The 14,007-nt window shown below is 38.4% G+C and overlaps 1 protein-coding gene across 1 annotated transcript in view; it reads left to right on the forward strand.

The window, feature by feature from the left end:
• Positions 1-1,928: 1,928 nt before the first annotated feature.
• Positions 1,929-14,007, forward strand: part of CAMK1D (calcium/calmodulin dependent protein kinase ID) — a 2,521,771-nt gene continuing 2,509,692 nt past the window's right edge. Inside the window, exon 1 of the mRNA XM_044088260.1 lies at positions 1,929-2,489. Within this exon, the coding sequence (XP_043944195.1) occupies positions 2,398-2,489 (92 nt within the window). The 5' untranslated portion in view covers positions 1,929-2,397. The remainder of the gene's footprint in view (positions 2,490-14,007) is intronic.

Raw genomic sequence — 14,007 nt, forward strand, 5'->3', positions numbered from 1 at the left:
TGCTCCTACCATCTCCTCAATCCTCATCTTCTTCTTCTATCCTTGTTTTCTCTCGTTACTATTTTTCTCTTTTCTCATCTATTCTATTTTTCTTATTATCTAATTTCCTTGTATCTCAATAGTTATATAAAGCTGGCTAATTATGTTCAATGGATATAGAAAGTTATGTTGACTAGGTATTTGGTTGTACCTTATCATCTCCTGTTATGTTGACTATGCATTTTGTTGTATTTAATTTATCCTGTTAAATACCTACCTGAAATGTGTTTTGGAGCTTCCTCCCTTGGCCTCCGCTGAATAGGGACATCTCATCATGCCCAGTCAGACTATCTTGGTAAACAAATGCAATAAAAATAAACAAATAAATCCATTCATTAATTATAAGTATTAGCATGGAGATGGATGAGGCATTCTAGAGGAATAAGGATGGGTTCACTCTTATAGCTATTCACATTGAGAGATTTTACTTCAGGTGATGGTTTGGCTCCCATTATATCTCAACCACTATAATATCCATTCCTTTTGAAGAGAAACTATATTTTATAGTCAGTGACAGGGGACACTAAACAGATAAAAAAATTATTTATAGAAATGGAAAATTATGGCTTACATGTTGTCAGACAGTTAAATAATATGGGACAAGGGTTAGGAGTATAACTGTGTGATACAGGAGGCAGGCATAATCTATTTTTTCCTTTGTAGTCTTCAGGAGAAGGCCATGGAAATTCTACCTGTATTGCCATCCATATACTTCCTTGTCAGGAAAAGAGAAGCAGAGTAAGGCTTGAAAATCTGGGATAGCAGGACTGGTATTCAGTGGGCTTGTTCAGAGTTCTTCAAGAGTTGTGGATGTTCTGTATGTCTCCAGGTTTGATAATTCTGCATACAGTCATAATCATATTGGGGATTTTTTAATATGATTTTGGAAATGGTTAACGAGATAGTGATCGCAGTGACCTAGGCTCCCCCAGTTTAGTTAGCCCATTAATATTCAGCGCCTGTACTGAAGGGATGCAAAGGGGGAGTCAGGAGTGGTACAAAACTAAAACCAAAATAAGTGCTTAGGTGCCAGAAGGTCTTGGATAACTGGCAATATTCTAACATGCTCTCTTAGATGATAACCAGTGCAGTTCTCTAAAAACTGAAACGACAATTTGTAAGTAAAAAAGCTAATTATTTGGTCTCAATGAGTAGCATATGACGTTGTTTTCCTGTAGTCTTTTAAAAGACAGTGCATTCAAAGGACGGAGCAAGCTTCATCAGACCTCGCTTGGCAGTCTTTCAGCTACCACTTTAAACAGTATTTAGCCTCTTAAACAGAAAACTGCCTCCGGTTTCCGTGAAAACGGGAGACGTGCCCATTAAACAATACCCAGTTAAAAATGGAAATACAAATTAAATGAACAAACATCCTAAAGCAGTTCATGCTCTTTGTTTCTCGTCCACACGCTGTCCAACGTACTGCAAAGCAATGGCATGACTGTAGAACAAATATAGAAAATAAACACAAAAGATAGCTCATTCACCCATTCACTCTTGTAACTCTAATATGTTACGTTGTACCAGCTCAGGACCCAAGTACTATGTAAAATTCTTCTTTCTCCATGCCAGTCCGCTGTTGATGCTACCCTCAGACAAAAATATCAGGAACTTGAGTTAGTGACCCGAACAGCAATCACTGAAACTTGGCGCGGAACGTGTAATAACTAGACTCGTATAGTTTGACGTGCTTGTTTTGGTGCAATGCGAATTCTTCAGTCTTTTGGTCAGATATGACAGGCGCTCAAACCATCTCGACATCCCCGTCCCGCCGCTGTCCGCATTGCCATAACAACGAACGGCGCAGCCAACATGGCTCCTCGAGGGCGGGGAGGAGGAGAGATTTAGGTGGAGGAGGAGGAGGAGGAGGAAAACCAGCACCAGCAGTAACAGCAGTCTGATGGTGTGGTGATTTTGAGTTTAGCACCCGTCACGTTGAAACCTTCAGAAAGAAGTACTGAAAAAGAAATAATAAATAATACATTTGGACGCATGGCTGGGAAAATGCCATGACAAAGGAAAGGGAAGTTATTAGGAATTTTAAATAAACTGAAGGCTTGCAGCACAATTAAGAGAGACCAGTTTACCAGCAACATAAGGTTTTAAAGCTGTAGGAACAACACGGGAGCGAACATATACTGTACACGGAAATTAGTAGGGGCTATTTGTACAAGAAATATAAAGAAGGAAAGTAAAATAGACGTGCTCATCATATGTCAGGGACCAGGAAGTGTGGCATCCGGACAGGAGGATATTTAACTCTGGCCAAGAGAAATTATAATTACAATCCGTTGTCTTTCACTTATTTTTGGCTTCCGATCGACAGCAATTATTGAGATTTGATTGTGTGGTACTGCCATGGCAGGGGAAAACGGGGAAAGCAGCACATCTTGGAAAAAACAAGCTGATGACATCAAGAAGATTTTCGAATTTAAAGAAATTCTCGGAACGTGAGTACTTGTTAGGCTGGTCCAAATGCATTCACAACATTTGATATGTAGTTGTTCAGAAAACAATGTATTAGGTGCATAAAAAGTAGGGCGGCTGGCACTGAAGGAAAACATTGGACAGGTGAACTGTCCTTACTGCCTTGCTTGCTTGACAGCTGGTGATTGTTAAATTGCGATTTGCGGTAACATTGTCCTGCCAGGCGTGAAATACACTATTTTTTGTTAGGGGCGTGTGTTCCATCTGCGATAGCCATCCCACAAAGCCCAAGCCGTAGCTCCAGTTCATCCTGAGAAATGGGTCCACCAAGTGTTATCATTTCATGTGTTGCTGCTGCTCGTTTTCTAAGGACTTCTTACTAACCACAAGTCGATGTCATGCAACACATCGAAAAAAAAAATAAATAAATGGGTCTTAGCAATGTTGTAACGATAAATAGATGAACAGTTTACAGTCACGACACTGGCATCACAGTTGCATGTCAAAACGGGGGCAATAACTCATGAGATTGCCATTCTTTAGCTGGTTGTATTTTTTGGGAAGGTGGCCCTTGTCTTGCTTTTTATCCTTTGACTGCAATGCTGTTTCTCCCAGCTGCTACCAGGCTCATAGATTATTATAGTTTATCTTGGATAAACACCATTGAGATCACTGCATGCCTTACATTTCATGTGCACATCAAATAGTGTATCTGCTTTAGGTTACTGTATCTGTGAATGCATCATGGTTAAAGTCACTGGCTGCATACAATTGTCTTCTGTACTTTTTATCTCAATGGGTAGAAGGAGAAACTGATAGTAGCTGTCAGTATAAACAAAAAGTTAAAACAATGGTAACTGAGATCTGAATATTAATTATAAAGGGAATAAAACAAATGTTTTTCCATAAACATTTTATGATCATTTTATAGGAAAGTGGGCAAATTATATGAATACTAAGAATCACAGTTAGATCTTTTGTTGATGTGCTTTTAGAAAAACATGAAAATATTGTTTTATTAAATTGTAATAAATTACCAAGAAGGGCAGCGCAAAACACGTTGGATAGTACATTCCGATGTAAACTTTAGACTTTTAAAAGGGAGAGGGGAATGACTTGAGTAGTACCAATGAGAACTTGTCTATCATCAGCTTTCTGATGTCATTATAGTATTAGCAATAGGAGTTTTTTCCTTTTAATTTACTTTCCGAATTTGTCTTACTTGTATCTCTTATATCTGTAAAATTGGGCATCCGTTATCTGTGATATTAGATGTCTGTAATATTATTTTTAAATATAATTTGACTATGTGTACATAAATTGTGAGTCACATTTCTGTACTGTAAACTGAAACTGCAACATTTAGGTTGTTTGTTTATATTAGTATTTTATCTCCACATCTTTTTATGGGAATGGCCTTGTGCCTTTCAGTTTCATTTACTCCATTAGATGCCTTGTATTTTTACAAACAACAATGGATATCTTCTTTCTGCTGCCAATATACTGGCTCTTGACTAGCATTTTCATCATTAGGAATCTTGTAACCACATTGATGTATATTTTATATACAAATCATTAAATGTTTATAATATATATATATATATATATATATATATATATATATGTGTGTGTGTGTGTGTGTGAAGAAACACCCATGTAACATTGGATGTCTTGAACTTGTAGCAATGGCACACAATGTGGAGTAATTGGTATTGTATATTCACAGTTTAAAGATCTTGCAACTTCCCGTAACTTCCCATTCTGTGTTTGCTGCAGCCTGCATTTCCTTGCAGCACTGGATGACTGGCTGCTGTCAGGGTTATTGGTACAAAATATAATGATCCTGCCCCTGAAACAGTACAGCAGAGTATTGTGGCTGCAAGCTTTATTGTTGCATAGAAATCATTCAATGAAGTTGCTTACCGTGGCAGCTGATATTTATTTATTTATTTATCATATGCATAATTAAATAAAACAGAACATTAATGCCACTTGGAGGTACTGCTGACATGAAAAAATAATTTAGTATGTAGACAGTGGAGCAGGAAGGCCACAGAGTCCTACTTAAGAGAAAAAAAATAACATCAGGTAGCAGTAATGCTAGTGTTGATTTGCCATTTTCTTTGTTACTTGAGACATACTATTAATTGATAGCAGAAGTGTGTCATAATAGCTAACTTGCACAGTATTGTAAAGCAGGAATCATGTCAGTTTAGTTTTTATTTTAGCCTAGCTTGCTGAAGTAAATCACACTGGTAACACTGAAAGGGAATCCAGGACCATGCTGAGATTAGCAGCTGCAGATTAAAAGACAGAGCAGATGCCAATAGTTACTTAAATATATCAAATGGTACATAGGTTTAGTTCAGTATTTTATTATAACTGCTTCATGTACTTGCTGAAGGTTCCATGATGTATTTTGTTAAATAAATGAATTCTGCTACTCAGTTTGTAAGATGTATTTTATAAATACACAATTCATATTTGCAAAATGTAGCATTATAGATTATTCACAGCCCTTTTTGGAGGTGCATTATTTACCTTATTCAGATAGAGCATAATGCTAGTGATCTCTGTTTGATTTATTATTGTATTTTATTGCTTGTGAAAACTGATGTGAATACGCTGATGTATATAACAGCCATATCTTAGAATATTATGTGACTGCATTTCTGCACGAGTTAAAGGTATAGGGAAAAGAGGTGACAATACATTGGTTTGCAATTATTTGCACACCAAGAGAAAGCAAATATATGCCATCTGTGAGTTACATTGGAGCATATAATTTGCTGGTACACAGCATTACTTTCTTTCCAGCTTGATAAACAATCTCCTGTTTAATTCTTCTGTGCACACCTTAGCTGCTGTCATTGATCCTATTGTTTTCCATGTGCTGTTGTTAATATTATGTAATATATTCCCTTTATAATATCTTATGCCATTCTTGCTTTTTAAACTGCATTACATGCCCAAATACCATTAATTATTCACTAGCAAACCTTTTAGTTATGTAATGGTTTCTTATGTACTTCACTATTTTTCCGAATGTATTTGACTAAGACTCATCTTGAAACTTCTTTAACTCTGTAAGATGCTTCTGCATTTCTGCTGTGCTTCTATTTGCTCTTATGTTTGCTTTTCTGTTTGCTAGGATTTGATTAGAAGCTGTTCAGCAGTTATCTAACTGCAACACTCACTTTTCCCCATTATCTGTCATGTGGCATCTCACAACACAATCAAGCTGTTTCACTTAAGTAGCAAAAGAAGTGCAACACTCATGGCTTGGATTATAAAACCATTCACTCCTACCTCTGTCACAGTAGCTCTCTAGTCATATGTAATAGTGCAAGTGTGGATTGCACAAGTGTGGCATGAATGGCATAATTGGGGGGGCGGGGTTGCTGAACACCTGAGGTACTTATACTTTTGTTTAAGAAGTTAAACCAAGTCTTCATCTGCCTGTACTGATATTCGATGCATGTAAAATATTCTACTGCATTTTTTGAAAAAAAGACACTTTTTTTTTACAACTCTATATTACAAATATATGCACATTTTTAATAATAAAACATGTAGATAAATAAAAGAAGAGGAATGTCTGTTTATTTTTTTAATGGCCAAATTTCCACTAGTCAGAAAAATTGTCGAGCCAGGAATGAATGAAAGAATGAACCAAGAAAAAGGTAGATAAATAGTTGGATATTACTACTATCAGTTGAAATCAGGATTCCTGAATCTTACTTCATCAAGGCTGGCTTGCTCATATTTTATTTCTATGAAATTGGCATCACATCAGGGAAGCTATACTCATGAAATATACTACTTCTGAAACTGAGCACAACAGTTGCAAGAGCAACAATATATAAATCATTAAATATTATACCTGGCACACCTGCCAGAATGCAATTTGCAGCATTTTTAAAGGTACGCACAAATTGCAACAACAGAAATACCAGCTGAAGTACAGAAATTATTCTGTCAGTTATGAATGACACGTTAGTCTTAACTTCCCTATAAATGATAGGATCCCATTTCAATATTTATTTGAAATTTCTGAGATAAAGTGGCTAGTATACAGCATTAATATATGTTTTTATACATAAATAAATAAACATATTAATCCTGCTTTTATCTACTTACAATTTACATTATCTGTTGGCTTTTTTATATACCTAAGACTTTGCAGTGTGCTTCTTGAAGACAGCATTGTTGTGGTACAGACCAAAAGTCTATTACTCTGGGCAACATGTGAATCAAACACTGATGTTAACTCACAGCACATGCATTAAGTACGAAAAAAAAAATATCTGAGGGGTCAAACTTGCTAAGACTCACATTTCTCAGTGATGATCATAAGAGGACAAAATATGCATATATAGCCAAAAATGCAGTTTCAGAGCCATTTGTACTGCATATAATAGGGAACACTGGAACATTTGTTGTAAAAAAGTTTGAATTTATTCTGACAGATTGATTTATGCAAATGTATAATTCCTAAACCATATTTCATGTTTTTTTGAAATACTGATTTCAGAAATTTTAGTCATCTAGCTCACCACTATGCAGTTTTTAAAACAAACATCAATGCATGTTATGCAACCTCAAAACATGATTTCATAAGACTTCATGATTCAGTTTCAAGTGATATTTGACCACTGTATGATTACATTCTTAGCTGGTGAACATTAATCCAGCACTTTTCCAAAATGCATTTCAGGTGCCATAATCTGAAAGATACTCTGACATCATAAGAATTGTATTCTCTTAAAAACTATTTTTTTGTTTATAATTCTGTTTTTTTATATGTGTCTGTGTGTTTAATTGTCAAGTGGTGACAGTTGTATATGTGATCTTTGGTATAGTTATTCAAATAATCCAGAGTTTTTATGGCAGAGGTATGGGAGTAGATTGTCAGACCTTTTCCCTTGCAGTCCAGTTTAAAGCCCAGGTCAGAAGGTCAGTAGTGTTGCAGAAGGATACCTTGCATCACTGCCAGTGAGCCAACCATGGACAACCCCAAATTTGATATTCATTTTCAGTTTTCTGAAAGTTTTAATTTCTCAGAGTCAGAGCATATTTTTAATACATAGACATTTCCAAAACTTGTCAGCATTTAAACATACATTTTCTTCTTTCCATTTAAAAAAGATGGAAAAGTAAATGCCTCACATAGCACTGGTATGACAGTATTTCCACTCATTTAATTTATGTAACTTCCAAGTGAAGGATTTTATACTGTGATTGTTGTAAAGGAGTGCTTCCTGCTTTAAAGACTGAAAAAAAATCACACAGGTTTTCCAAATGGCAAGAGCTGTCTATCACAGCTTCCTTAGGAATGAACAGTGTTTGGGGATCACTAAAAAGCTTATAACTTTTGAACCACTTCACCTTTTTATATAGTTTTCAATAGGAACTTTATGAAGCTTATTCAAGAAAAAATTAACTCAAACATATATCATAGCTTTAAATGTGACTAAACATTTCTTCTTTTATTTTTATGGCGTATACTTTTATCATTTTTTAAAATTCATATTTGCCTTTGTTAACTAGCATAGAACATTGATTCACATGGATCTTTTTCAGGCGTAGCCCAGGAAACCTATTTGGTTAAATGACTTGATCAGAATCACACACAGTAGATAGAAACAGGCTAAGGGAATCAGTTGCTGGAGTGCTGAAAGCAGCTCACTAATGTCTCATAGCCTTAATTCCAGGTACTGACAATTTTTAATGATACATATTTCTTTATATGTATGCCGTCTGACCCATAAAATGTCTTGCATACATTGGCCCTAAGCTAAATTAATGAAAATATGAGATGCTTGGCTGTATAGGTTGTGACACATTTTTTAGATTTCACAAACTGGAATTCTGCATAATGGTAAATGGTGAACCACAGTAATCAAAGTAAATAGGAATGCTCAGGCATTGAGTTCTTGCATTTAATTACATCAGATGTTATGTTTTCTGTACTCCTTTTTGTTGCTTGAATTTAAACTTCTGAATAAGTAATTTAATAAGAGTTTCTAAAGCTGAATCCTTAATTCAAAAGCTTAATTCATAAAATGTGCCTTGCACACATGTAACAGTCTTAGAAATATTTATTACTTGGGTACCATGAATAAACATGGCCAACCAGAGATCAACATTCTGATGACTCACCAGTAATGTAGAAATAGGAGAGGAGTATCTTGGCAAGTTCTGTTTCCCCAAAGACGCATCGGTCTCAGAGTTAATATGCAGTCTTCTACATTTTTTGCAGGGTATAGTGGAGTTTGCCTCCCTGCAAAAACATTTATGTTGTTTTATTGCTTTAGATATGTCATTCATTTTTTCTTTTCGGCCTGTTTTGTTATTTGTGATTACACTTGTGAGTGGTGATGAAACAAGAGTTGAATATTAGTCATGAAGCCCTTTATTTCTATTAAATAAGCATATCTCAATTTAGTCAAATTTTTTGGAGACACATTTCTCTGGTGTTGTGTCTTTCGGCTTTTCCCATTTAGGGGTCACCACAGCGGAACTCCGGTCCGCTAATGATTGGTAGCTGATTTTTACATGCCGAGTTACCAGCCCTGACGCACAACCTTCAACAAAGGTATGTCCATTCACGCATGTCTCCACGCAGAAGATGCTCTAGCTGGGAATCGAACCGGACAGCGTCTTACTGTGAGGCGTCAACGCTACCGCAGCACTACCACCAAGGCACATTTCTCGGTATACTTCCATTTTTTCCATTTCAGAAAACATGAACATCTTGGTTACCATTTATGATATTACTATTACAGAATTGTAACCAGTAATGCATAACTGAAGTCTAACTAATGGAATCTGCTGTAGAATGTGTTTGACTAACACTGGCCTCTGATAGTGACTGTCTTCACAGGTGATTGGAGACAGTCATCCTTGGGAATCTTAGTGCTTCTCTTTCTCCCTGCCTCCATCAGTTCATTCCCATTCAATTATGGTTTATTAGGGCAGTAGGAACTAAGTCAGTGATCATCAGACTGCCATACAGCTGGGCAGGTCTATATTTGAAAATCATAATACTTCAGATGATTATTTGAATAATAGTGACTTATAATTAAATTATAAAACTGTGAATTTTGATATCAGATTAGTTAAGCAGGATAGAATAATGAAATCAAATTAAGATTAAGTTTTGCTTGGAATTTCCAACAGGAGAGTGATATTGGTACTTTATTCCTAATAACAGCATGTTAACGTTTGGGGTCTAACTATATTTATATATTTCTTTGATGCCCATTGACTCGATCATCTCTTCATAGCTTGTAAACCAGTAATAACTTGTACCTGATGAATACAATTAAAGCAAGTTTTAACTGGAATGCATACTTCCATAAAGGTTATAAATAAGGTCTTAAGAGTTGGTCTTGGTTTGATTAAAATCCACTCAGTCTATTTCACAAAGATTGAATCTGGATGAGTATAGGTTTTTGAAGATACAAAGGTAATGCATTTAGGTTTAAATCTTCACTAGGAGGATAATACAGGTTTCTTATCCCAAGCATGGATGAAATGTTAAGGTGGAACCAGTGGTGATGCAGTATGTTAACAAACCTGTAGCTTCTTACAGACTGTTTTTGTCTTAATACTTTAAATGCTCTGCCATACCATACTAAGCAAATATCACAATAAACAAATGATTTCATTAGCAGTTAAAATATCTGTTTGATAGTTCATATTAATTTGTTGTTTTATTTGAATATTTGCATATTATGGAGCTAAGTTATAATCCATTGGGAAAGCTCAGGAGTGATCAGAAATGTAATGGAGAAGCTCTTGTTGCTTATCCATTGAGGGACTTTGTGAATGGGATTAGAGTGATGAATGGGTTCAGAGTGAGTAGAACTAATTTAACTTTGCCTTGACGTTTGTTAGAGTTTATTGTATATTTGACAGAACTGCGTCAGACTATGGTATATACTGGAATATACAGAAACTTATTTCAGTGACATAACTGGAGAATGTTTGTTTCTTCACAGCAGATTAATCTATATTGGCAGAACAACATTGCTGAATCCATTTTTTTATGGAGAAAATGCCCCTTGTTGAGGATTTCCTCCACTGTGTTGGCCATTGCTAGACATTGTTTTTCACTGTGTTCTTTTTAAGCAGAAAGTCTTTATAAACTAAGCAGTGAATATCAACATTATTTTAAACATAAGAAGGAAAGTAGAAAAATATTTGAGGGATGAAATTTGCTGTACTGCAGAAATGGTTTTGTCTTTTTCAGGGTGTTAAAACTTATGGCAAGAAATAGTGATCTTAATTCATTACTAAATGTGTTGAATACTTAAATGCTGATGTTGTAAATCTTTGTTCATTAATTACTATTAGGACCTTGGTTCCGTCCTTGGAACCGATACGGCCATTTTTAAGCTCTCGCCAGCCAAAAACTCGTAGCTAAAGACACCTACCCATAATGCCCCTCTCCTAGTTACTCCAGATCTCATTTGCCGTGTTTCTAGGCAGACATGCTAGCCATCTCTCTTTCAAAGCTAAGTAGAAAATTGTTATTTTTAAGACAGTTTATCTTCAAAATTGTTTATTTTTAGTCAATTTAGCCTTTTCTCACTGTCGCCTATAACCTAAGTTTATTCCCTACCCTTTACCTTGGTAATTTAATTTCTACCATTAATGGTACTGTCCCTCTCGCCTGTCTTTCACAGGCCCTTCCTTTCCACTTGTGGTATTTTTTAAATACCATTGTTGGTATTCTTTTACCTTTTCTCTCCCTTATTTTGTTTTTTTCTATAAGATAGCCTTGTTGCCTTACTATGTCAGACAAAGCTAAGTTGGGGCTTAAACAGTGTGACAAGTGTGGGCATAAGATGTCTAACTTGGATACACATGCTCGTTGTGTCTACTGTTTGGGCGTGGATCATATTAAAGCTGACTGAGACATTTGTGCTAATTTTTGTAATCATACACTAGCAGAACATAAAAATAAACTTATTTTAAAAGGTTTAATCAAAACACCTTTTACAGAGGCTGTATCTGGGTCAGAGGTCTTACCCCCTCCAAAGACCAAAAAAAAATGAGGAAAAATGGAGTCACTCGGTTCCTGCATCTCCGTCAGTTACAGAACAGAGTCTGCTCCGTGCTTCGCCGGCACCCTCGACGCAGGCCTCTTCGGCACCTGGCTCTGTATCTTCTCCCTCGGTGCCGTCCATGATATTCACCCCTGTTTCGGTTCCAACCTCGGGACCACTGACTTCGGTGCCATCCTTGGATCTGACATTGGCTTCAATGACTGTACCTGCTTCAGCATCATCCCTGGCCATGGTGCCGACAGTTTCTTCAGCTCCATCAGCTCGAAAACTCGAATATCTGCCAAGGACAAGATACTCTCCAACTTATGACCCTTTTTTGGGGCAGAGGTTTAGCCCCTTTCTAGAAAGACCTGATTCTCCTTCAGCAACCTCCTTTAGATTCACTAGGAGTTTTTCTGAATTAGATCTAGTGTTGGTTGTGGACCAGCTTCTGACAGCTAGGGGATTGCCCATTCCAGCTAGACCTTCCGTCCCTCTTGGCTTGGAATCTTTTACTACATCTTCCCCTGTTTATCCTCCTCTGGCCTCTACCCAGATCCCAGAAATCCCGGAAATCCCGATACCGATGTCCACTCCGGTGCAGACTGTCTCGGCTCCGACAGCAGTTTTCCCCTGTTGGCACCAACCATTCTTGCTGCATCAGCTTGCGGTGGAGCTGATGCTCTCTTGGAGCAGTGCTTGGACAGTCCATACGTTGGTACCTAGCCTGGCGCCTATTTTCTTGCTGGCATCATCTATATCCATGGCTCTGATGGCTTCTAGTCCTCTTGGAGCTCGTCACCTGAAGGTAGGCTCCTCATGGCAGGGTGTGACCCCAGTTCCAAGGTTGTCCTTTCCAGTTCCAGGCTCCCATTCCCCTCGGGTGGGCCTGCTGTCCAGGTGATGGAGAGGGTCCTTCACTCCGATGGCTTGCAGTCAGCACCAATGACATCAGTATCAGAACCCCCCTTGCATGCACCTCTCCCAACCCTCTATTTTGGGATCCCTGGCATGGGAGTCACAAGAACCCTCTTTGAAGGGAACCCCTTCTCCGGAGTCCTCCTCAGAAGATCCCACTTGGGAGCCACCCCGGAAGAAATAGTGCAAGAGGAAGCACCTTGATTCCCTGGAGGAATCTATCACTGAAGACACTGATTGTGATGAGGGGGATGGGTCCCCACGGTCTCCCCCAGATGACATCTCATTCAGAAACATTTTCAAAATACTCAGCAGCGGGGAGACTGGAAGTCCTCTAACCCTTCTTCTGAGGAATCGGTGTTCTTGCAGGCCTTCTGTGCCCAGCCATCTACTTCCTGGGTGACCTCATTGGCAGATGATCTTGTTAAACTCATTGTGCAGCATGCCTGGAAGGCCCTGGACAATGTTGAACCTGCCCCCGGAGGCCAGACAAAATTTTATCTACACCTGAAGACCAGCTCCACTGGTCCAAGCAGTTGACGGTTGATTCTATTGTCATGGCGGTGGCCACCAAGAGGGAACTGGTAGAAGATAGTTCCACTGTCCATCCTCCAAACAGGGAGTCCCGGACCATGGACAGACTAGGGAAGTGGATCTATGCTTCAGAGACCTTCACCATTCGGTCGCTGAACTATCTGGCACACTTTACTAGCCTACAAAGAGACCTAATTTCCAAAATGTCTTCCTCTTTGGTGGGGGTACTGCCTGATGAGGTGCGTGATACTGTTGACTTGCAGCTAGCTACCCTTAAATCCATCTCAAACTCCTCGATACGTTTGATATCTCATACCACTGAGGGGGCAGCTCGAGTTGCTGCATCAGGCATTGTCATGAGACGTAATGCTTGGATGCGGTTGTGTGACTTTGCAGACCCATTTAAGTCTTCCTTCGTCAATGCACCTGTCGACGAATCTGCACTTTTTGGACTCAAAGTACGAGACACACTTGCACGTAGTAAGAAAGATGGAAGGATCTTGTCCACTGTGGGCATATGCTTTTCCATCCCCCAGAGGTCCTACTCCAGGTACCAGAAGGGAGGAAAAATGTGGTTCAAGAAATCCCAAGGATCTTTTCGTGACACTCATGGTGAACAATCTCCCCGGGGCAGAGGGGGCAGCTCATATGGAAGATTCCCCTTTCGGGGTAGAGGGGGTCCACATAACCAGGGCATTAGAGATTCTTTGTCTGACAGACCCTACCAGTGCTCCTGAGCAGCGGCCCAATTGCTTTCCTCTGGAAGCATAGGTTCATAGGTTCATACTAGGCTATCTGCCCTGGGGCAATTATAAGCCTAGCCCGATTCTGTATGGCTTACGCCACCCCTTGATTTGAGTATACTGTGCCCTTTTTAAGGTTTAGTTTACTGTGCCTCTGTCTAATAGGGACATGGGAGTAATCCCTGGGACAAACCTACGATCCCCCATCCACCTATCGAGATTCTTCTTGAAGAGATTCAGTGAGGTGCTCTGCCTCACATGAACTGGAATTCTATTCCAGAGCGAAGGGA

This window comes from Protopterus annectens, chromosome 11.part0, assembly GCF_019279795.1.
Source record: "Protopterus annectens isolate FY-2018-M chromosome 11.part0, PAN1.0, whole genome shotgun sequence".
Taxonomy (NCBI): domain Eukaryota; kingdom Metazoa; phylum Chordata; order Ceratodontiformes; family Protopteridae; genus Protopterus; species Protopterus annectens.